A 25,862-nucleotide genomic window follows, 5' to 3' on the forward strand; every position below is an offset into this window, starting at 1 on the left:
GATCCCATGAGCTTTATGATGATGGCTCAGAAACTTCATTTTGAAATGCAAAGTACAACACTATTACCAAATGCAGGAGATTTTACATGTGTGTATTTGTTTAAAGGTATAGATGCACAGAAGCATTGTGTTATAATAGGTAGAGAGTCAGACTCAAAGCCAGGAAGACCCTAGTTCAAGTGTCACCTTTACTATATATTAGCTGGTCATTTAGTCACCCAGTACTCTCCAGGCAACTCTCTAAAATTATAAATTGCAGAGAAGGTGCCAGTCTGCATTGACTACAGATGTTTCTGAACCTGAAAGTTCATTTTATTAATAAAATCCCAAGTCTAGCCCCATTCCTTTATTTCTGTTAAACTATTTTTAAAAATTATCAAGTATTTATTTTCCTCCCTCTCTCCTTTCTTCCTCCCAAAAAAACTGGGGGTGTGGGAGTGGATACCTTGCAAGAAATAAGCATAATCAAACAAAATGAGTTGTCATATTATCCACTTCCAAAAATGGGTGTCATTCTGCATATTAGTCAACCTTTCTATCAGGAAGCTGGAGAATTAGTCATCAGTACTCTGAATCATGGTCAATCGGAGCATGGATCAGAGTTCTGGAGTCTTTCAAAGTAATTCAGAAATACATCTTTTGTGGGTTTTTTTTGGTGGTGGGGTGGGAGGCAAATGTAAATACCCTAATTCCCTAAGCAGAATGCTATTGGAAGGAAATATGAGTACGTGCTTTTCAATTCCATTTTGTTATTGAAAAGATAACCTGCTTACCAGCATCTCAGATTCCCTGATAGTTTTTGCAGTGCGTGAATGCCAGTAACTAGTTGAACTCATCTGGCCAATTTGCATATGACTTGTTGTATAGTTGCAATCACTTGTTGTAGTTATTCAAAATAACAGACTTCTTATTAAATTCGCATTGATTTGTTCAGTGTAATGTATCTTGTGCTGTAGGTATGTAATACACCCAGGTTGGGTGGAATGAAGGGTTAAGAAAGATAGCTTGTTGGCCTATAGACCCAAAAGCCTTGATTTTTTTCTTCTCCCCCTTCTTCCTCTTGTATAAAAAAGGATGTAGAACTTTTTCTTTACTTTATAGAGCATATTAAGTATCACAAGGTGACACTTTATTTTAAAAGAAGCTGTTAAAGTAAACAGAGTGTTAGGCTAGGATTAGGACCCTGACCTCTGCTGGCATAAATCATGCCTTTACACAGACCAAAATAAATAAATAATGTATGTTAATTATCTGAGAAATGCCTGCTTTTAGGTAAGCTTACTTTTAAGGATAAGCTACCCAAACAATTGGTTGGCCAAAGACCTTACTTTCATAAAAGCGTTGGATTTTAAAGTTGGGGAACTGGATCAGACTGAATGCTTATTTAAAGAGTAAGTTATTGTGCATGGGTGCCAAGGTGGGGGAAGTTTTAGGATTCTCCTAACACATTTCCAGACCCAAGAAACATTTTCCTAGTTAATTATGGAAACTCAGGAGAGAAGAGGTTATAAAGCAAGAAAGAGAGTAAATCACAGGGAAAAGGAAAAACTGAGCAGGTTGTGAGGAGGGGCTAGTATATCTGTTCTTAGTAACAGTGTTTGGTACTTGAAGGCAGCATGGTACAGTAGACTTGTATCTTGGGCCATGAACTTGAATTTAAGAAGTCCTGGGTTCAACACCTTCCTGAGACACTAACCAATGGTGTGTGACCCTGGGCAACTCACTTAACCTCTCAAATGCCTCAGTTTCCTCATCTGTAATTGTACCTAATGACCTCTAAGGGTCTTCTCAGCTCTAAATCTGTGGTCCTATACAGGTCTTTACAAGGATTCATGAAATTGAAATTAATTTGACCAACTTCCTTAGTGGTCCATCTGCTGAATGAGGAATGGAATTATACCAAATGTTTATACTGAAGAAACATCAAGTTATTCTCTCTCCCTGGGGGGCTGTGAATACAGGTGAACCCAATGATTTATATATATTATGTATCCTCTTACAACTTTTCAGTGTTCTTTCCCCTACTTGAGTACCAGAATGTGTTTGCCATACACTGACTCTGATTTACACTGGTAAACTTTCAGATTTGGAGAAACTTGTGTGAACTAGTTGTAGATCTATGTGGATGTCTCCACACTATCCTGGTACTCTTGACTCACATTTCAAGTTCCTTGACCATTATCGAGACTTCAGTGGCCTCTAAGAAATATTTCATGACCCACTTAGGACTTATCCATCTGAAAGTCATAATGCATTCTAGGACTGAAAACACATTGTGTCCTTGAGTGTGACAAATGAAAATCCCAGAAATCAAAATTACCATCTCATTTTTGGTGTTCTCTTAGTCTCCTAAGGCTATGTAAGTAGGGTCTCCTAGTATGCCAATATTTCTTCAGTGCTCTTCAAAATGCCACCAATAGAGGTAGCCATCTTACCACTATAATTCTGTCACAAACCGCTTCACTAGAAGTGCATGAAAAGTCATCAAGAGAAAAGGAGATGGTCATGGACCTGAGTCCATGCCAGCCATGAACATGATAGCCCTTGTGTCTTCTTATTCTTTTATGAAGTAGGGGAGATTCTGGAATTCCAAAGGCTGTTATAAATTTTCAGTCTTTTAAATTAACCAGGTAATAATCTCATAGTGAGTCAGCAAGGCTTTGACAACTAATCTTCACAATTACTGCCTATACAGAAATTTGAGACATTGATGGCAACCTCACTGAGGGTTAGTTTTATAACTAAATCCATTACTCTAATGCCTAGTAGTTTGTATGCTGCTGCTAGAATGTTTTCTAACATCTAATATTCATTCAGATATTAAAACATATCTTGATGGGGAGTCAACTAAATATTCTAAGAATTCCTTTAGCCGTCAAATGTCTTGATAAATGAGAAAAGCGTAGCAGGGATACTGTTTCAATCAGTGTCCTAAATAATACCCTATGAACTAATGGTATGTTTTAACACTTTTAATAAATAATTAATAATAATACAATCAATAATTGGTATCACCTAGGTAAGGAGAAGCAGCTGTGGTCTATTGGATAGATGGCTGGTACTGGAATCGTGAAGACCTGGGTTCAAGTATTACCTTTTTCATTAGCACCGTGATCATACGTATATCATTTGATCTTTCAAACCACCCCCCCTTCCCTATCCACAGCCATTTTTTCTTCAAGTTACAGACGACTTATCGATCTGTTTCCTACCCTGATGGAATCATAGGTCCAGACTGATTCTACTGTCCTCAAAAAAAAGTATGAGAACTCCTTTCAAAACCAAGATTTTCAGCTTTTTTTTTCTTTCCTTTTTTCTTGTATCACCTTAGGTGATGGAGGAGTCTGAGACTCGAACAGTGCCTGGTGGCTTGGCCAGGGTGAAGAAACAATTTGAGAGAGATGAAATTGCCTCTTCACATAATACTTTTTCTCAGTACCAGCACCAGCAAAGATCTGATCAGGTAATACCACTCTGGCTGATGAAACTGGCTGGGTCACTTTGGGGTGAGATGCTCTTATTCACATTCCCTAAGAATCCTTAGGAATTAAAGAATTAATTTTGTGAAGGTTTTTCTCCCTTCCATCTTTCACTCATTAACATTAGTTGCTCATCAGCAAAACTTGCAATTTATTTTTTTAGAATTATGCCAGAAGATCAATTTATTTTTTAATGGAAACTTTGTACTGCATTTTTGCAGGATTAAGTTTTCTGGACATAGCATTAAGCACCCTATGCATTCGTTAGCCAATCATAGATTTAGAGGTAAAAATAACTTCAGAGGCCATCTATTACGTTCAGTTTATCAATATTTACTTAATGTCACCTCTGTGTGGAGCACTGTGCTAGCACTGAGGAAGATATGACTAACTAAGATGTGGTCCCTGTCCTCATGAAGCTTGTGTTCTCAATAGAACAGGACTTTCAACTGCCTCTGAACAAGTACTGAAGAACAATTGAAGGGAGAGAAAAGTCCCAGTAGAGGCTCAGTTTCTGGGTCATAATTCACCATGGCATTACCTGGTGCCAACATGAAATCCACAAAACTTGGAAGGATGGTCAACCATTCACTTTACAGACCTTGATGTTTTCTTAGTGTTAAATTTCATCAATTTCCTTAAACAGATTAAAAAGTGTGGTATAGAGTCACTAAAATCACAGAATGCAATTTCTAAGTGTTTTGTAGAGAGGGTTGTTTTGCATTTCATTACTTCATTATTGTAGATCATGAAAAAAAATCAGTGCAGGAGATAATGATTTTCAAATTGCATGAGGGTTTGTGCAATAACACTCATCACATTATACGTGGCACTATGAAAAATAGTAATTACATGGTGAACAGCTACACTTTATCTAATGCTCTCTGTCTGGAAGATGATACACAGAGATGAGTTTCAAATTTTGTAGCAGGAGATAAAAAGGGCAGTTGAAAGGTTGCATGTGGTTACCATTAAATTAGAGGTCATCCTTTTATAAGTTCCTTACTCTATTTCTTTCCATTACAATGGAATCTATGATATTGGTGAACAAAAAGTAATGGCCACGACTTTACATGGGCTATAACACCTGCTAAATTCCACAAGGATTCAAGAATCAGGATCATAAATTTAGAACTGGAAAAAATCCTGTCAGAAAAAGTGACTCAGCACAAGATAAATCAATTTTAAAATGTAATATTCTATTAGTCAGCACTTTTATTAATTAATTTATTCATTTTTAGTTTTTAGCATTCACATATAAGATTTTGAATTTTAAATTTCTTTCCTTCTTTGACTCCCTCCTTCCCAAGCTGGCCTGCTATCTGATATAAGCTATATACGTACAATTACATTACACATATGTCCACATGAGTCATGTTGTGAAAGAAGAATTAGAAAGAAAGGAAGAAAAACAGGAGAGAAAAAAAAAAAGAAAAGAATTTGTTTCAATCTCCATTCAGACTCCAACATTCTTTTTCTGGATGTGGATAGCATTTTCCATCATTAGTCTTGGAATTGTCTTAGATCCTTGCATTGCTCAGAGTTGACCATTCAAGTTGGCCATCATACAACATCGTTGTTACTCTGTGTAGCATTTTCCTGGTTCTGCTCACTTCACTTGGCATCAGTTCATGTACATTTTTCCTTTTTTTAAAATCTATCTTCTCATCATTTCTTATAGAACAATAGTATTCCATTATATTCATATACCACAACTTGTTCAACCATTCCGCAGTTGGCATCCTTTCAATTTCCAATTCTTTGCCACCATGAAAAGAGCTGCTAGAAAGCTGCTAGCTTTCCCCTTTTTTATGATCTCTTTGGGATACAGAGCTAGTGTTGGTATTGCTGGATCAAAGGCTATGCACAGTTTTGTAGCCCTTTGGACATATCAACATTTTTTTTAGATGCCCACTCTAGGCAGAGTTCTATAAAGTGGTACAAAAGAAATAGAAGATTCAATTGGATGGCCTTGACAATTGGATGACTTATGATTTGTACTTTTTTTTCCCCTGAAAAGTCTTAGTGAACGTAACCATCAAAGTAAGTATGGTCAAATCTTAAGGTAGAAAAGACACCAACACTTAAATTCAGTTCTTAAAAAAATACAAGAAACAAGCAAATTTCCTTATTTTCATATTATATGTAGCCTTTTAAAATTGCTTTTTGCTTTGGTCATTTTTTGTGGTGATAGAGTAAGGTAAAATGTGTTGTCTGTCAGTGGAGAGTGCTAGCTAATTCTATTTCTATTTAGGTTGTCTCTGCTCTGATTTCAGATTCACTCTTTCTGTTTAATATATTTGAGGAAAATTTCTCTGCTAGATTTGCTTCTTTCTGATTGGACATTCAGTATTTTAAATTCTCTTAATATCTAATTAATTTGTGATATCAGATATGGGAAACATTCAGTTTGCTGACATTGAGTAATTAATATTAATTGGAAAGTCAGGATTAATTAGAGTTAAAAGCAAGAACATTTGTTTTGGATTTCTGACAATATTTAATGTCACAATTAGTAATAATTTCATAAGTTATAATAATTAAATCCAATCTGCCTCTTTCCTTTCTAATGTACTGAAGTCAGATGTTTTCAGGGTAATTAGCCAACTATTTTGTAAACACATGATAAGGAGATCAGCTATGGGTCTAAACAAGTTTAGAAAATTAAGCTACCTCCAAGCTTAAAGATGTTTTCAGCTTAAAGATGGGTTAAACAATTTTCAAAGCCCTGAAAAAGACTGAATAGCAGAGGAAAATTTTAATTTGCTTGACTTTTCAACCTTTGGAAGCTAACCCTCACATTGTAGGTCTTTGTAATTCCCTATAATAGCACTTATCTAAGTATTCCTGAACCATTTGTGACATTGACTATGTATGTGTGTATGTACTCACACACACGCACGCACATAAATATAGGCATATACACACATATGCACTGGTTTAAGAAGTTGACTTTTCTTGGTAAATCCATTCAATTCAACTCAACAAACACTGGACTGGACATATGGAGCCAAACACCGAATAGACCGAGACCTCACTGAGTTTGGATTCTATTGGAGAGATGCAATGTGAACTCAATAATTTAGAGCTGAGAAGGATCTTAAAGGCAATCTAGTTCAACCTTCTCATTTTACAGAATCTCTTGACATTCAGAAATGTTCAATGACTTATCCAAGATTAGATAGATAGGAAGTGGGAGAGAGAAATTTTGAACCTATGACTTCTGACTTTAGATCCAACACTCTTTCCACCAATGCTTTCGCCATGTAAACAAACACAATATAATACAAATTATTGTCAAGAGGGAGAGAGTACTAACAAATGGGTAAATCAGGAAAGACTTCCAGTAGGAGGCAGCATCTGAATTAAGCTTTGAAGAAAGCAAGTATGCAGTTCTATACAGTTTAATCCATTACAAATCACGACCTCTACTTTGTAAGAGAAATCTCAAGTCAAGACTAGCAAAAACTCCATGAGCCTCCTTCCTCATCTTGTCGAGAACTTCAGTATCCATTAGCATAAGCAGACTCCAAAAGACTGAAATGAACAATACATTTCAAAGGCTCACTCAGAGAATTTTCTTGAAGCCCTCATATCAACCAGGCTCAAGTTGAGGGAAAGTAAAAGGTTTTTGTCAGTACCAGACAGTCTCTTATCTGTACAGGGGATGTTTCTTTGCTCCACTCAAAAAATTGTACCAAAGCAGGTCTGAGATACACTCTGAAGTATTATTTTTAGAATAAATGTGTTACTGGGACAAAACTGTCTCCACTTCATCCTCTGTTTAAATTTTACTCATTCATGTGATGTTTTCCCCTGACTCTTTGGAAACTTACTTAGGTATATGGCAGATTCTCACACTCAGAATTTGACATTCAGCTTCTCAAGTGAATGTCTTCCTTACTGTCTTTTCCCAAACCTTTATGCAAATAAGAAGGAAGGCTTTGCTTATACATTTTGATGTTCTAGAAGCAATTTTTGCCCTATTTTCCCCCCAAAGAGGTGAAGCAGGAAAGAACAGATGGGACTCCAAAAATGTTGGATATGTTTAGGCATTTGGGTGCAAAGCTATGCTTAGGCAGTTGCTTTCATATGAAAATTGCTTCCCTGACTGCCTGTCAGGAGTTGACCTTTGCTCCCTGTTGCCATTTCTGATGTGCAGCCAGTGGGGAGCTGCCTGACAGTATGTGTTTTTATACACACATCTGCTGCTGCAGAAATACTAATGTAAACATTAGCACTTGGTAAGATTATGTGAATTTGGTACAATCCCCAGAGGATTTTAGGTCAATAGAAAATAATTTTGACAGCTTGTGGCAGATATAATTTGGCTTCTCTGTGTTGCAAACTCTTTAAAGGTGACCTCCTGTAAATATTTTTTGGCAGGCAATCTATTTTAATCCCTAAATGCCCTCCCACCTCCACCCCATGACATGTGAGTCTTTTAAAAGTAATTTTTTTTTCAATTTAGATGGGTCCCCTTTTACCCCAACTCTACTCAGGTCTCCCTACAATCCTTACCAAATTATAGATTGCCTTTGTTAACTCTACTATATATTACTCAGATCTTCCTCAACATAGAATTGGACCAAGAATAGTAGAGAGATTTTTTTAATATACTCTACATGTTAGATTTCTACTTTCTTCCCTAAATTTTGTGATCATCAGAAATAGTCTTGTGCTATTTTAGGAGGCCTTAAAGGTGGTCATTCATGTTAAAGGAACATCATTTTTTGCTGTTCTAGAATATTTAATCACTTTAGTTCAGTTTTCAAAGATATATTTGAAGGTCACCTTTCAAGGAAGGTTTTCTTCAGTCCATCTCTCAGAAATGTCATAAGGTAAGCAAGGACCTCCTGGAATTCATGAGTGAAAGAATATGTATGAGAGGCAATTTGACAGTGTATTTGGGAGCTTTACAGTGCTATTATGAATAAAGGAGGTATGTTTGGAGAAAGGAGAAAATGGATAAGATGGCATTTGGATTTGAGTAAAGTAGTTACTTTACTCAGAATTTTTTTGGTCTGGCTATACTATGTAAGAAAATAGTAAAATTAATATATGAATCATGGCAAACATAAGAGAAAAGGTGAGTATCATTTTACTAAGTGAGGAATAGTGTTGAGGGACACTGTTTTTTTCTTTCAGTTCCAAGGAATTGTAGTTTCTCAGCATGATTTATTAGATACACTGAGGGTATTGATAGGGGGAGGGGAGAGATCATTGGTTCCTGAAACTGATAAAATGAACATACACACTCTTCTTTTTCAGCTTCTAAGGAAAATCTCTGAAAGCTATTCAACAATATGTTGCCATCAATATCTGGGGAGTTTTTCTAAAGTACCTACTATGTGCAGGATACTGCACTAATAACTAACAATAAAAAAATAAATAAATTAAAGGAAAACCAGTCATCCTGCTAGTGTAGCTAACATTCTACTTGTTGGAAGTATTTTGGGGAAATATTTATAAATATAAATAAAGTCTCATAATATCCTCACTTGGGAGGGTTTCAATCACTTTTTTTTTTTTAAGCGGCAGAGAGGGAATAGGAGAAAGAAAGAAGAAAGAGGAAGCTAAAGTAATCTAAATAATAAGTAAGACCTGTCTCCCATTCTATTCCATATGCCCCAAAATGATAGGAGATGTAAATCTGTACCACCCCTAATCTTGAGAAAGGGGAAATAAGAATTAAGATGGGATAGGAGGCATCATCAGCTTCTCCAGGCTCACGTAGCCCGTAGAGACAATTTCTCTCTCAAAACTATACATCTGGATTATAGATTCCTCTTAGCTACAATGTTCCAGAGGCTGTTTACCTAAGAAGTTGTTTGGGGAAATAGGACATTTTTGATTCTTCTAAAACCATCCACCAGTATGAGATAAGACACCACTTTACTTTCAGGAAATGGGAGCCTATTCTTTGCTGGAAATCATTCTCATTTGTCTACGGTGAAAGGCTCTGGACAGATTTTTCTTTTTAAATATCAAAGGCTGAAACTTAATGCAACCAATATTCATTACACACCATATTGGTCATTGGGCACTTGTCCAATTACTGGGACAGATAAAGAAACAAATATGGCGTAAATCCTGCCTTCAAGGAGTTCACAGTCTCCTCGTCAAAGATGGCAAAAAGAGATCCTTCATTCTTTTTAAAAATGAGCGTTTTCAGCATTAAACAATAGTAAGAAAGATCTGCTACTTTTCTTTCCTAAACTCAAAGGCCCAACCACCATTTCTCTTGATTTATAATCTCTTTGGGATACAGACCTAGTAGTAGTATTGATAGATCAATCAGTTTTGTTGTCCTTTGGGTATACTTCCAAATTACTCTCCAGAATAGTTGGATCAGTTCACAACTCCACCAACAGTGTATCGGTGTCCGAATTTTCCCACATCCTTTCAAACATTTATCATTTTCTCTTTTTGTCATATTAACCAATCTGATAGATATGGGGTGATATCTCAGAATTGTTTCAATTTGTCTTTCTCTAATCAAAAGTGATTTGGAGCTCTTCCTCATATGACTACAGATAACTTTGATTGCTTCATGTGAAAACTACCTGTTCATATCCTTTGACCATTTTTCAATAGAGGAATAGCTTGAATTCTTATAAATTTGGCTTGCTTCTCTACATATTTGACAAATGAGGTCATTATCAAAGAGACTAGCTATTAAAATTATTTCCCAATTTTCTGTTTCCCATATAATCTTGGTTGCATTGATTTTGTCTGTGCAAAAACTTTTTAATTTAATATAATCAAAATTATCTATTTTTGCATTTCACAATGGTTTCTAATTGCTTATTTGGTCATGAATTCTTCCCTTCTCTATAAACCTGACATGTAGACTATTCCTTGCTGTTTAAATTTGCTATACTTAATGTCTAAATCATATACCCATTTTGACCTTATCCTGGTATGTGGTGTAAGATGTTGGTCTATAACTAGTTTATGCACTGTTGTTTCCTATTTTTCACAAGAGTTTTTTTTTTTTTTTTCAATCAGATAGTGAATTCTTATCGCAAGGCCTGGGGTCCTTGAGTTTATCAAACACTAGGTTACCATGGTCATTTTCTACTGGGCTTTTGTGCCTTATCGATTCGACTCTATTTCTTAGCCAACACCAGATAGTTTTAATGACATCTTCTTTATAACATAGTTTGATCTTCAATATTGCTAGGCCACCTTTCTTTGTATTTGTTTTATTAATTACCTTGATACTCTTGAGCTTTTGTTCTTCCAGATGAATTTTGTAATTTTTTTTCTAGCTCTATAAAATAAATTTTGGCAGTTTGATTGGTATGTCACTGAATAAGTAGATGAACTTAGGTAGAATTATCATTTTTGTTGTATTAGCTGGGCCTACCCATGAGCAGTTAATATTTTTCCAATTGGTTAGATCTGACTTTATTTGTGTAAATGTGTTTTGCAATTGTGTTACATAGTTCCTGGGTTTGTCTTGGCAGGTAGACTTTCAAATATTTGTTATTGTCCACAGTAATTTTAAATGGGTTTTCTTTTTCTATCTCTTGCTGCTGGGTTTTGTTGGTAATATAGAGAAAATGCTGACGACTTATGTGAGTTTATTTTATATCCTGCAGCTCTGCTATAGCTGTTCATTACTTCAAGTAGTTTTTTTTAGTTGATTCCCTAGGATTCTCTAACTATACTATCAAAACATCTACAAAGAGTGATATTTTTTTTTCTCATTGCCTATTCTAATTTCTTCAATTTCTTTTTCTTCTCTTGTTTCTAAAGCTAACATTTCTAGTACAATACTGAATATTAGTGGTGATAATGGGCAACTTTGTTTCACCCCTGATCCTATTGGGAAGACTTCTACCTTATCTCCATTACATATCATGCTTGCTAATGCTTTATATAGATACTGCTTATCATTTTAAGGAAAACTCCATTTATTCCTATGCTCTCTGAGGTTTTTAATAGGAATGGATGCTGTATTTTGTCAAAAAGATTTTTTTTGCTTCAGTTGAGATAATCATAGTCTTTCTGGTAGTTTTGTTGTTGACATGGTCAATTATACGACAGTTTTCCTAATATTGAAGCAACTTTGCATTTCTGATGTAAATCCCACATGGTCATGGTATATTATACTTGTGATAACTTACTGTAATCTCTTTGCTAACATTTTATTTAAAATTTTTGCATCTATATTCACTAGGGAAATTGGTCTATAATTTTGTTGTTGCTTTAGGTATCAGCATCATAATTGTGTCATAAAAGAAATTTGGTAGGACTCGTTCCTCACCTATTTTTCCAAATACCTTGTATAGTATTTGAATTAATTGTTCTTTAAAAGTTTGGTAGAATTTACTTGTAAATCCTTCATGCCCTGGAGATTGTTTTTCCTTAGGCTGTACTTTGATGACATGTTCAATTTCTTTTTCTAAAATGGGGTTATTTAAGTATTGTATTTCCTTTTCGGATAAACTGGGCAATTTATATTTTTGTAAATATTCATTCATTTCACTTAGATTATCAGATTTATTGGCATACAGTTGGGCAAAAATACTCCTAATTATTGCTTTAAATTCCTCTTCATTGGTGGTGAATTTTCCCCTTTCATTTTTGATACTGGTAATTTGGTTTTCTTCTTTTTGTTTAAATAAAATTAATCAATGGTTTATGAATTTTTTTTTTCAGAAAACCAGCTCTTAGTTTTTTATTAGTTCAAAGTTTTTTTTTTTCACTTCTATTAGTCTCTCCTTTGATTTTCAAAATCTCTAGTTTGGTATTTAATTAGAGATTTTTAATTTGCTTTTTTCCTGCCTTTTTAGTCACATGTCTAATTCATTGATCTTCTCTTTCTCTATTTTATTCATGTAAACATCTAGAGATATAAAGTTTCCCCTAAGAATTGCTTTGGCTGTATCCCATCAATTTTGGTATGTTGTCTCATTATTGTCATTCTCTTTAATGAAATTATTGATTATTTCTATGATTTGCTGTTTGACTCACTAATTTTTTTTTTAGGATTAGATTATTTAGTTTCAAATTAATTTTTAGTCTGTCTTTCCATGGCCTTTTATTATACATAATTTTTTATTGCAACATGATCTGAAAAGGATTCATTTAGTATTTCTGCCTTTTTGCATTTGATTGTGAGGTTTTTATATGCTAATACGTGGTCATTTTTTGTGTAGGTACCATGAACTGCTATAAAAACATGTATTCCTTTCTATCCCCCATCCAGTTTTCTCTAGTGTTCTATCATATCTAACTTTTCTAAAATTTGATTCACCTCCTGAACTTCTTTCTTGTTTATTTTGTGGTTAGATTTAACTAGTTTCTATTTTGATCTTTCCTATTGCCACAGTGGCTTTCTGGGCTCTTTTTGTATTTTTGTTCATTTTTAAAAGTTGACTTCTGCTCCTGGGGTACAGGAGGTATTGTCCCAAGTTTCTTGTGCTGGGGGCCAAGAACTTGGTCACTGGCTTTCTGTGCTTGTGGTTTGCCCACGGCACAGGGGTAGCCCAGCCTTGTCATGGCTATTTTGTCAGAGTTCCAGGGTTCAGAGCCAGCATTTACCTTTTGTGTTGGGGCTGGAGGCCTCACAACTGGCCTGCTGTTCCATTAGCATTCTAAGCCAGGATCAAGGTTCCCTGGTTGCTGATCTGTGCTGTGGCTAAGAGCCTCCTGCAGGCTTGCTCAGACACCATCTGCAGTGGACTGTCTTCTCTTTATACTCAAGTGAGATAGACCTTTCCTGAAGTTCTCAGTTATCTTAAGCTGGAAAATTGTTTCACTCCATCTTTTTTTGGGGGGTGGGGTGGGGTTCCTATCACTCCAGAACCCATTTAGAGATCTGATTTAACATTATTTCCAAAAGAAAGTGGGGAGAGTTCAGGCAACTTTCTGTCTTCTCTCAGTCATCTTCTACAGAACATGTCTTACATGATATTTAAACTCTTTTTTGAGTTCTTCCATGAGTTCTTTCTGGGCTTGAGACCACTTCCCATTTTTCTTTGAGGCTTTACCCAAAAGTGTTTGATATTGTTGTTCTCTTCTGGGTTTGTGTCTTCATCTTCCTTGTCCTGTCATCATCATAACTTTCTATGGTCAGATTCCTTTTTCATTGTTTTATACTCATCTTCTTTTACCGTTTTCCTTTCTTTTAAATTTGAGCTCTGCTCCTGGGGTAGAAAGGGCACTGTCTCAGGTTTATTATACCAGGTGCTGCACTGATGTTGCCTTGAAGACCCTAGTGTCTGGTGTTGTGCTTTGGGAGTGGTTTGCACTCCTGGAGGCCATATGGGTCTGGCAGCTTACCTGATATTGAGCCAGAGTCCTAGTGCTGGTGTCTAGCATGTGCTGAGGCTGGACTGTTTTTGCATCACTGTCTACCTGTTGTCCCAGAGCTACACTGAAGCACATGGTGGTCTGGCTGCTAGCAGCTGCCTCTTTGTCTGGGGCTGTACTAGAGCTTGTGGAGGGGACCTGGTACTGTTAGCATCTCCCTAGGGCTCTGCTACATCACATGGAGGTTCTCAGAGCTGAAGTCTACCTATTTTCCTAGTTAGGCTGAGGCATGTGGTAGGTCCTCATATTTCTGTTCACCTGTTCCACCTCATGGAAACTCAGCATCTCCCACAGGTCTTCTGAGGTTGGGCTTGTTGCTGGCTTGCTGAGATCTTTCCTGTCCCTTCCTTTCACCCAAGTGGGACAGTCCTTTCCATCTTCCAAGTTTCTTAGGCTAAAAAATTGTTTCACCCTGTCTTTTTGTTGGTTCTTCTGTTCCAGGTCTTATTTTGGGGGCACTATTTTATGGTTGTTTGGAGATCAATCTGAGAAAGTTATGTCAATTAACTGCTTACTCGGCCGTCTTGGCTCTCAGAAGTCCCCTAACATTTCTTCTTATCTCCATTTTCACATTTCCAGCTGTCAGTTTGACATTACAACTTGAATATATTATCAGCATCATAAGCACAACTTGTGAAGTCAAGGTCCCTTGACATTTGACTCATGCATACTTAAGAGTATTATACTTTTATTCACACAGCATCACAGAACTTTAGTGGCCATTAGTCTCACCCATACCTGAAAAGAATATCCACTAAAATATACCTAGCTGGTTGTCACTCAGCCTCAGTTCGAAATTCTTCAGAGAGAGGAACCCATCACCTTCTGAGGAAGCATTTTTCTCTTTTAGATAGTACTAATTGTTAAGAAATATTTGCTGTCATCAAACTTAATTTTGCCTCTTTTCAACTTCCACTTTTGCTTCAGTTTCTCTCTTCTGAGGCCAAAAAGAACAAGTTAAACACTTCCACAAAATAATTCTTCAAATACTTGAACATGAAAATCATCCATGCTGAGGATTCTCTTCTCCAGGGTAAACTACCCCAGTTCTTTCAAGTGATCCTTGGGTATCTCCTCTCATGCTTCTGTACCATCAAGGCAATATTCACAGCATCAATGGTGACTATGAATATGCCAGCATAGTTCTGAATCACAAAGTATAACAGACTCTTCATATAGAAGGAAGAAGAAAAACATTTATTCAGATACCAAAAATCCAAATCCCAACACCAGAAAGCTAAATCCATCAGAGTAACCAAGAAGTCAATACACAGCACTCACAAGACTAGCTGTGCCTGCCTGCATCCTTTCTTCTCTGCCCTAACTGCTCTCACCAACTTCCTCTCCATTCTGCTCTACCCTTCCTGTTCCACCTGTTCAGCAAGAGCCTCCCATCACATGTGACTTAGGCTTTCATATGATTTAAACAGGTCACATGAGCCAATTAATGAATGGGAAAGCTCTTCCTATTTAAATTACCATTACATTCAGCCCCAAGATCTTTCATATTCATTACATAGGTAGGTATGGCAACTGGTATCAATAGAACTTTAACAGGGATAACAAAAAATATATAAAACATATGTAAGATATAAAACAATATCTTAGAAAACTGGTGTCAACAGAATTTTACAACAGCATAACAGGGATCACACAAAAGTCCAAAAAGAAATAAGGAGACAATAAGCAGAAGCAGGGTAGATATAGGGTCAACCATGCTTCTGGAATCCATGAACCCACCATATAGCCTCATTCATGGTAGAATATTGGAGTTAAAGGTACTGGTCAGACAGGATTATTACATAGAGTGGTTGTAGGAAATAACACTCCTATCTCAATATATTCTTTTATAGTATTGGTAATTTCATCTTGCCCATGAGATTACTGTAAAATAATTACTTCAGAAATTTCCATTTTTATTTTGCCCATTAAAACTGCATTAATTCCTGTCTTCCTTACTGCAAATTGGTATCTCCCCTCAGGTAAATTTGAAGTCATACTTCTCCATATATCTATTGCAATGATGTATTCAGGAATGGGCACAATTACCATGGTATATTCTTTCTTAGGTAATTGTCCAGTTTTCATCATTAGTTTTACTTGTCCAGCTGACATTTCAGCCCCACTCAGTCCTATGATGGTGATAGGAGTTCCATGTTTAAACTTATCAGGGTTTCTATATATATGGGAGGTCTCTGCTCCAGTATCCGTTAAGGCCCTAGTTACAGTATTGGAACCATTTTTCCAATATATAGTCAAATTGATACGGGATCTGTAGTACCATATGTGTATTTCTTCAATCTGAGCTAAGGTTTAGCCAATTTCCTATTCTCCCTGAAGGTGTGCTCGTCCTTCATTGACAAAGAAGACCATGCCATCAGAAATAATGACATGACTTGCACTTGACTTTGTTTTGAGTGAGGGAGGGCTGTGCAGGTCACCAGCCTCACTTCTTCTCCAGAGCCATATGAATCCAGTGACCAGATATTTATCAGGATGACTGGAGATGACCAAGAATGAGGCAACTGGGGTTAAGTGACTTGCCCAAAGTCACACAGCTAGTGAGTGTCAAGTGTCTGAGGTAAGATTTGAACTCAGGTCCTCCTGACTCCTGCACTGGTACTCCATCCACTCTCTCCCTGAAGGTGTGACAAACTTGGATATAAGGGTTCAGCAGGATCTGTAGGAGCAGTTCTTACTTCTCTATTCATTTATTATCAAACCCCACTTCTTGGAACATTTTGTATAGTTCATTAGTTGGAATGTCATCTTTGCTTCCAAAATCTACTGCTCAACAGAGCAGTAACGATTCTTTTCTTGTCGATCTATTCTGACTTTGAATATACTGGTTATTTACTCTGCTCTCTTGAGGATATTTATCTTTTCCCTAGTCCCCTAAGCCACTTAACTATGAAATCTTGTCCAGCACTTCCAAAAGAGGGTTCCCTATTTCCACAATTAGTAGAGTCAGACTAGTAGCTTACTGTAAGCAGGAGGAGCTGTCTTCACTATCCTATTCCTATGGGAAACTGCTAAGGTGGCATTATAGTATATATCTGCATTCTTGATCATTGTGGTAGTCTTCATTATATCCTCCTTTAACTTTTTTATATAGCCCCTAAGTGAATACTAGGTTCTAACTCCACTAGACTACACAGAGTCAGTAGGATACTGCTTACTGCATCCTTCTGCAGCCAAAGCTAACACATTAGTCATGTTTTTACCTCCTTGCATATAGTAATCTCTAAAAGCTTATTGTATAAAAGGATTCTAATACCTAGGAGTTTCAAGCAATCCACACCATCTATAGAAACTCCTCTGGCCCCTTTATCAATAATTCTTACCATGCAAGATATTAATGATTCTCCCATGCTTTGGGTGAAATGACTCAAAATATCTGTGACCTCTTGCTGAGTAAAATTCTCAGTTTTCTCAGTAAAACACTGTGTTGCCCCCCTGGTTCCCCTATTTTTGCCTTAGTATTGGGCATGCTTCTGCCTGAGAAACCTCCCCCTCTAATACTGTTTCATTTTCCAACTCTGACTTTGTTGCTTTTTCCTCCCACACCCTCTACTGGCAATTGTCACCATGGCAACTAGACTGGGTCTGTACAAAGGTTATCTGCACATTTCTTTTGACAGCTTTTCTTTTCTTCTTCTGAGCTAAATGAACAGCTTTTTCTTCTATCAGCTGAGACTTTTTAGCTTTCTCTTTTAAAAGAGAGCCCAAATGCTGAGAATTCCCATGCAAACTAGCTAACTCTTTTTCCATTTTTTTCCTTCAGCTGCTCATCTCTACTTTTACACATAATACAATAATTATTGTTAATAAAATCTAGCCTCTCCTTCACACCCCTGCCAGTTCTTTCTGTGGTTTTATTGGTATTCATTGCAACACTTTTCCAAATCTCTAGGTTCTCTCTCTTGTAAGTTCGGCTCCCAGTTTTCACAAGGTCCAGTGATTTTAGTCTATTGCTTTGCTAGGGAGAAATAAGGTAAATCCTCCCATCCTGGTATATCCATTTCTTCCTCTAAAGCCTTTCTGCCTGAGAATAGAGATTTTATACCCTGTGATTCTGTTCATGACACCAAATGTATTATCAAGGCAATATTCATAGCACCAACAGTGACTATGAATATGCCAGCATAATTCTGAATCCTAAAGTGTAATGGACTCTCCATATAGAAGGAAGAAGGAAAACATTTATTCAGATGCCAGAAAGGCAGAACTCAACACCAGAAAGTCAAATCCATCAGAGTAACCAAGAAGTCAATACACATTAGCACTGCAGGGGATAAAGCCATTCCCAAGCCTTTGAACCCTCCTCTCCAACCCAGGGTCTTCCCACAAGCAAACACTCAGGAGAGTAGTTGTGCCTACCTACATCCTCTCTTCTCTGCCCTAACTGCTCTCCCCAAGTTCCTCTCAGTTCTGCTCCACCCTTCCTGTTCTACCTATTCAGCAAGTTCCTCCTACTTCATGTGACTTAGGCTTCTATATGATGTAAGCAGGTCACATGGGCCTATTAGTGAATGGGGGAAAGATCTTCCCATTCAAATTACCATTACAGCTTCCCATAGGGAACACCAGTTTTTTCCTCTCTCTGTGGTTTATTTCCCCTCAATCTGCCTTTATGATGGTAAGGTGAGGTTTCCCAGAGGGAGACTGGCTACTAAATTCAGCGTTAAGTCTTACAGGACTAGGGGTAACTAGCAACTGCTATTAATACTCTCTCTATGAGCCCCTACTGGTGTGTTTTCCATAAATAAACCAGCCACTGTTAATCAACCCCTATCAAGATATTTACTCAAAGTACAAATAGTTACATAATATTTTACACATAAACTTCTATCACTTTTCCCATCAATGTGAATAATCACCATGTGGAAGGTGGGGACACATTTTAAATCCCAGGAAAGTGAAATACACATGATGTGAACATATGTGGCCCAGACAACTCAAAATTCTGGACTTTGATAGCCTCTTCTGTTCTCAAGAACTGTCCATAAAAAGCTGCTTAATGAATGCAGCATCTCTGCTGAACAAATGCTTCCACTGCTAAGTCAAGTTGATCCACACTGCTGAACTGTCACCTCTCCGAGCATGACATTTCAGCTAGATTTTTCAATCAGCTGGGCTGCTTCTCTGATGCCCCACTTCTAATCTCTTCCTTTGTTCATCTGTGCTTGCTCTTTACAGCCTGCTGTAATGTCTGTCACTTACAGCTTCAGGCTGAGCAGATGCTTAAAACTGAAGTAATTTTATTCCCTTTTAGAAAAGGCAATGGCTGGGGGGAGGTAGGGAAACAAGATGATATAGTATCAAGGAAACAGACTGAGCTCCCCAACACAATTTCTCCAACGAGATATAGAAAATATGCTAGACCAAGCCCTGATTGAGAAATTCAAGAGCAATCAAAGTGAGTTATATTTCCAGAACAGGTCAGCATAGGGTAATAGAGAGGTCTGCAGATGCTGGGCACAGGAGCTATGTGCCAGGTGAAGAAGAGGTACCAGACTCATACAAGGGAACCTCAGCCTCATGAAGGATACAGGAACAGGTACCAGCTGGCAGCTCTATTATTTGCTATCTGGTACAAGGTCAGATCCAGGATGAACCAAGGAGGGTACCTGAGCTAAGAGGAGGCATTCCAAGGTAATATGCTTTTGCAGACCCTTGGCAATATATGAGAGAAGAATAAATTCGGAAGCAAGCAGCAGCAGTGTGGGTCAAACCTAAGGAACAGAGTGAGGTCTCATTTCCATCCACCACCAATATGATGCTACAATGGAATAACCAGAGGAAAATCCCAAACCAAATGGAAGCCAGCAGTTCTATCACTTTAAACCTGCAAAGCATTCCAGCCGGCTGATACTGGCTAAAATCCAGCAGCAATATCCTGACACTTCTAACAAAAGCAAATGCACAGGAGGGTGAGAATTTAGGAACTGCTCAACACAATGACCAGTCATGATGCCAGAGATTCGAGAGGTTGTCTACTTCCAGATAGATAGGTGATGAAATCAGATCACAAATCAAGATGTATTTTTTTTAAATAGCCAATGAGAGCATTTTGTTTAATTTGACTATACATATTTGTAACAGGTTTTTGGTTTTGTTTTGGTTTTTGGTTTTCTCAATTGGAGTAGGAGAAGGAGGTAAGACGGAAAGAAGGGAGATCTTTACTTGAAAAAAATTAAGCAAAAAAAAAAGAAAAAGAATGGTCTTTGTCTCAACATTGGCAAACATCTTGTCGATTCTTTTCCTTGGCCAGATTCTTATTCTTTATCTGTCAGTAGCAGCAAGAGGCAATGCAAAGAAGTATATTTTCTTTTCTCCTTTCTATCATCTTTTTCCCTTCTTCACCTGCCCTTCTCCCTCCCTTGTTTCTCTGTACTCACATCCTTTCTTCCTCTTCTCAGCTATAGATGGCAATAGAGAGCAAAGTATATCCTCATTACTACTTCTTAGCAGCAGGTGGAAGTAGAGAGAATTTCAAGTTCTGTTTGATCAACCAAATCTGCCTGACAAAAAGTGGCTACATAGCTTTGACATAGCTCTGAAGTCTGTTCTTTTACTTGAGTCATTTATTACTTTTATTTTATTTTCCATAAATATTTTATATATTATATATATATTATTTTAGGTCCATATTTTCTCTTTCTTACTTCTTCCTCTTCTCATTAAGAAACCAATAAAAATAAAACTCTTTCAAGTATGTATAGGTAGGTAAAACAGATCCCTGGATTGGCTATGTCATATTATGCATACACACATATCTACATACATTTGTAAAGCATACTTAATGTGCTTTACACTTTAATCTGTACTCTGAGTCTTTCACTTCTCTATCTCAGGGTAAGTAGCATATTTCTTCATGAGTCCTTGAATTGTGGTCGGTCATTGTGTTGATCAGAGTTTCAAAATATTTCAAAATTGTTTGTCTTTCCAGTATTGTTGATATTGCAGAAATGTGGTCCTGGTTCTTTTAATTTCACTTGCTATCCATTCATGCAACTATGTCCAGGTTTCTCTGAAACCCCCTTCATCCTTTCTTAAAGCACAGTAGTTACTGCATTACGTTTATATACCATAATTTGTTTGCCCATTCCCAAATTGATTGACATTGCTACAGTTTCAATTCTTTGCCACTATTAAAAGAAGCTGCTCTGAATATTTTTACATGTGTTCATTTCCTCTATAAAGTGTTTAGGGTATACACATTACACCTATCAGATTGGCTACCATGACAAAACAGGAAAATGATAAATGTTGGAGAAGATATGGGGAAATTGGAACACTAATGCATTATTGGTGGAATTGTGAATTGATCCAACTATTCTGGAGAACAATTTGGAACTATGCCCAAAGGGCTATATAATTGCATACCTTTTAATCCAATAATACCACTACTAGGTCTGTATTCCAAAGAGATCATAAAAAAGGGGAAAGGACCCACATATACAAAAATATTCATAGTGGCATTTTTTTGGTGTGATGGCAAAGAATTGGACATTAAGGAGAAGCCCATAGTTGGGAAATGGCTGAACAAGTTGTGGTATATGAAAGTAATGGAATCCCATTGTTCCATAAGAAGTGGTGAGAAGGCAGGCTTCAGAAAAACCTAGAAAGACTTGCTTGAATGGATGCTGAGTAAAGCGAGCAGAACCAGAACCAGAACCAAAATATTATGCCATGACTGACTTTGTTAGACTTAGCTCTTCTGAGCAATGCAACAATCTAAGACAATTCCAAAAGACTGATAATGGAAAATGCTATCCATATCCAGAGAAAGAACTATGGAGTCTGAATTTGGTTGAAGAATGCTATTTTCTCTTTTGTTTTTTTTTTCTTTTTCATAGTTTTCCCCTTTTGTTCTGATTCCTCTTTCACAACATGACTAATGTAGAAATATGTTTAATATAGTCATATATATGTAGCCTATATCAGATTCCATGTCATTCTGGGGAGAGGAAAGTGTGTGTGGGGGGGGATTTAGAACTAAAAATCATATAAAAGCAAATGTTGAAAACTAAAAATAAATTTAAAAAATAGAATGGACAGGACCAGAAGAATTATGTTATGTATTATTAGAAAAAATACCCGCATCAGGGAGATCAAAGATCCGTTGAAGTTTTGAAATCCACCTGGAACATCTCTAGTGAAGTGCCTCAAGTACCTGTAAAAACAAATAAAAAAATAAACTCTTTGGGGTACAGGCTTTGTAGCAGTGTTGCTGTGTCAAAGGGTATACACAATTTAATAGCTTTTGGGGCATAGTTCCAAATTGCTTTCCAGAGTGACTGGACAGGTTCATAGTTCCACCAACAGTACAATAATATGTTGTTTTTCCCACAGCCCTGCTAACATTTGTCATTTTCCTCTTTTGTCATTGTTACCAATCTGATGCATTTGAGGTGGTATCTCAGAGTTGTTTTAATTTTCATTGCTCTAATTATTAATGATTAAGAACTTTTTTTCACATGACCATTTATAAATTGGGGAATTGCTCTTATCCACGTTAATTTGAATTAATTACCTATATATCTTAGATATGAGATCTCTATTAGAGAATGTTGCTGCAAAGATTTCCCTACTCCATTTCCTACTTCTCTTCTTATTTTACATTTTTGCTTGCACATAAACCTTAAAACAACGTATCTAATCAAAACTGTCCACTTTACCTTTGTAAATTTCATCTCTTGTTTGTTCATTACTCTTTTCCTATTCATAGATCTGACAGTTAATTTCTTCCACACACCTTCAACTATGATATTAACTTTTAGCTAAATCATATACCCATTTGGAATTTGTCTTGGGATACAGTGTAAGATGTTGGTCTATACTTGGTTTCTACCAGACTTCTTTATAGTTTTCCCAACACATTTTTTGTTGTTGTTGAATAGTGAGTTCTTACCCCTCTAGGTAGAATTTTTGGAAATTTCATACATTAGGCTACTGTGCTTATCTGCTTCTGTATGTTTTGTACATAATTTATTACACTTTTTACCCTCTCTATTTCATACATAGTACCAAATTATTTTGGTGATTATGGCTTTGCAGTAAAGTTTGAGATCTGATACTATTAAGCTCCTTTTATTTCACAAGTTTTATTTCATTAATTCCCTTTATGTTCTTGATTTTTATTCCTCTAGGTGAATGGTTATTATTTTTTTCTAGCTCTATAAAATAATACTTTGGTGGTTTGACTGGTATGTCACTGAATAAGTAAACTAATTTAGGTAGAATTATCATTTTTATTATATTGGCTCAGCCTACCCATGAGGAATTAATGCTTCTCCAATTATTTAGATCAGTCATTACATCAAAAGTGTTTTATAATTGCATTCATATAATTCCTGTGTGTCTTAGCAGATAGACTCCCAAGCATTTTTAAGCTCTGTAATTATTTTTAAAACCATCTTATTTTTAAAAATCAGCCAAGATCTACCTTTTTACCCCCTACCTCTAAGCCCCCTCCCCCAGTTAAGAACTAAAGAAAAATAAAATCAATTGCAATTAGGTATAGTTAATCAAAATTAATTTCTGCATTGACCATGTCAAAAAATATGTTTCATTCTGCATTCTGATTCTTTCACCTCTCTGTTTGGAGGGGATTAGCATGTATCCTCATTAGTCCTCTGGAATCCTGGTAGGCCATTATGCTGATAAAAGTTCAGCACAGTAATATTCCATCACATTTATACACCATAAATTCTTCATCCATTCCCCAACTGGTGGGCATGCTCTCAAGATTCCCATTCTTTGCTATCTCAAATACAGCTGTGAATATTTTTGTATATCCAAGACTTTGAGTTACTTAGCTAAAGTAAAACAAATGTTAATATACACTCCCTCCAATTCCCCTTATTCCCCATTGCCTCTTTTCCTTCTATTTCCCTTAAAATGCAGAGCATTCCTGTACTCAACTATGTGTTTGTGTGTATACGTATCTTCCTTCTTTTGACCAGTTCAGATGAGAATGAAGTTTAAGAGTCAGTCATTCCCCTTCTCCTCCCCTTCTCCATGCCTGTATAGATGTTTACTTGTGCTCCCTGATTATGTGAAATATTTTTCCTTAACCTCTATTTTACTTTCCCACCTCCTACCACTGTGCATTCCTCTTCCCCCTCTTTCCCAGTTGTTTTCTTATGATAATCAAGATGTAGCAGAAATACTGCCAGGCCTTGTTTAATTGGATTCCCTGTACGGACCATGACAATGATAAAGTTCAAAGGGGGATACATGTGTCCTCTCCCCATATTTAGATGTAATCAGTTTACCCTTATTTAGTCCTTTACCATTATTTATTCATGTTTGCCTTTCCGCGTTGCTCTTCAGTCCTGTGTTTGAACGTCAAAGTTTCAACTCATCTCTGGTCTTTTCATCAGGAATGCTTGAAAGTTTTCTATTTTTTTAAAGGTACATTCCTCCCGTAATACTATACTCAGTTTTTTTCTGGGTAAATTATTTTGGGCTATAAGCTCATATCTCTTGCCTTGTGTAATATCATATCCCAAGTTTTCTGCTGCATTATAGGGGTAGATACTAAATAGTATGTGATCCTGACAGTGACTCCTTAGCCCTTGAATTCTTTCTTCCTGGCTACTTGGCAATATTCTTTTCTTTGATCTGGAAGCTCTGGATTTTGCTTATAATGTTCTCAGAGAGTTTTAATTTTGAGCTTACTTTCATGAAGTACCCAGTGGATTCTTTCATTAACACTTTGTCTTCTGGTTCTAAGAAATCTGGGCAATTTTAGGAATTCTTGAAATTTGAAGTCTAGGCTCCCTTTTTTTGGCATAGTGCTCAGATGGTCCAACGATACTTAATTTTTTTTCTCAATTGTTTTCCATGTCAGTTGTTTTTGCTCTGTAATATCTAATACTTTCATGTTTTTTATCACCTTTTTGGCTCTGTTTCATCATTACTTGTTTCCTCATAAAGTCGTTGGCCTCTGTATGGTCCATTTTAATTTTCAAGGAACTTGTTACTTGAGTAAAGTTGCTTGTACCCAACTGTTAATTTCTTTCCCAATTCTTTCTTCTATAGCTACCATTTCTCCAAATTTCTTCTTCAAACACTTTCCATTTACTCATTTTTAAAAATTAACCCTTTTAAAAAAATTCTTCTTTTCATCTCTTCCAGAAATTCTAGTTTGATGTATGCCTAAGCTTTGTTTTCCTTTGAGACACTGCTTGTAGATGTTTTGGGATAATTTCTTCCAGGTTTGTGTCTTGAGCATCCCTGCTACCATTATAGCTATCATGGTGGGGTTCTTTTTTTGTTTGTCCACTCTTCTAATTTACTTCCTGACTTCATACTTTATCTGAAGGAAAGACTAGGATCCAACAAGCTTCCAGTATTACCAAAGTGTTGATACAATGCAGAGTTGAACTACTGTCTGCAAGTTCTTGACCTGGGTTTAGGCGAGTACAAGAGTATACTGCTGCTGAATTCTGTCCCTTTCAGCCAGCTGGAAAATTTTACTGGTTCAGAGTGGCAAAAGAGTAGAATCACCTTTGGTCTGGGGTGTCTGCTTTGATTAATTCCTTCATTGGATGATCTAGATTGATTGAGAAACTACTCTAAGTCTGGTTATTCCCCTGTAGTCTTTAGCTTGGGATAGAGGCTAGAATTACTTCTTTAGTTAAATCCACATAGCTTCTTTTTTGTTTCTAAGCTTTTTTCTCACTCAGTGGGCAGCTCATGACCACTATTCAATTTTCCAACTCTTTCATGACCATTTTCCAACACCACTAGACACAGGATCCCTACTGATTCCTCACTGGATCCGCCACCCAGAACTGGGTAATGAGTGGCATAGTTTTCAGATGTTACCTGTTCTCACACCCTGCACTAGTTCAAGGGTGTTTCTGGAAACTTTGCTCGTCTTCATGCACAGCTTGGTCTTTCAGTCCCTGAATGTTGGAATACTCTGCACAGAACCTGCCCAGACCTTGTTCCTAGTGTTTGCTGACCTCTCTCTGTATCTCCTAAGCTGGAAAATGACACATTATTATTTTTTTTCTTGCATTTTCTAACCAAGATTGAATC

The 25,862-nt window shown here is 36.7% G+C and overlaps 1 protein-coding gene across 5 annotated transcripts in view; it reads left to right on the top strand.

Annotated features, from left to right (window-relative positions):
• Positions 1 to 25,862, top strand: part of XIRP2 (xin actin binding repeat containing 2) — a 404,164-nt gene that overhangs the window by 340,749 nt on the left and 37,553 nt on the right. For all 5 annotated transcript variants that reach the window (XM_072612207.1, XM_072612203.1, XM_072612206.1 and 2 more), the window contains one exon: positions 3,332 to 3,463. In XM_072612207.1, the coding sequence (XP_072468308.1) occupies positions 3,332 to 3,463 (132 nt within the window). The remainder of the gene's footprint in view (positions 1 to 3,331; positions 3,464 to 25,862) is intronic.

This window comes from Notamacropus eugenii, chromosome 5 (assembly GCF_028372415.1).
Source record: "Notamacropus eugenii isolate mMacEug1 chromosome 5, mMacEug1.pri_v2, whole genome shotgun sequence".
NCBI classification, from domain to species: domain Eukaryota; kingdom Metazoa; phylum Chordata; class Mammalia; order Diprotodontia; family Macropodidae; genus Notamacropus; species Notamacropus eugenii.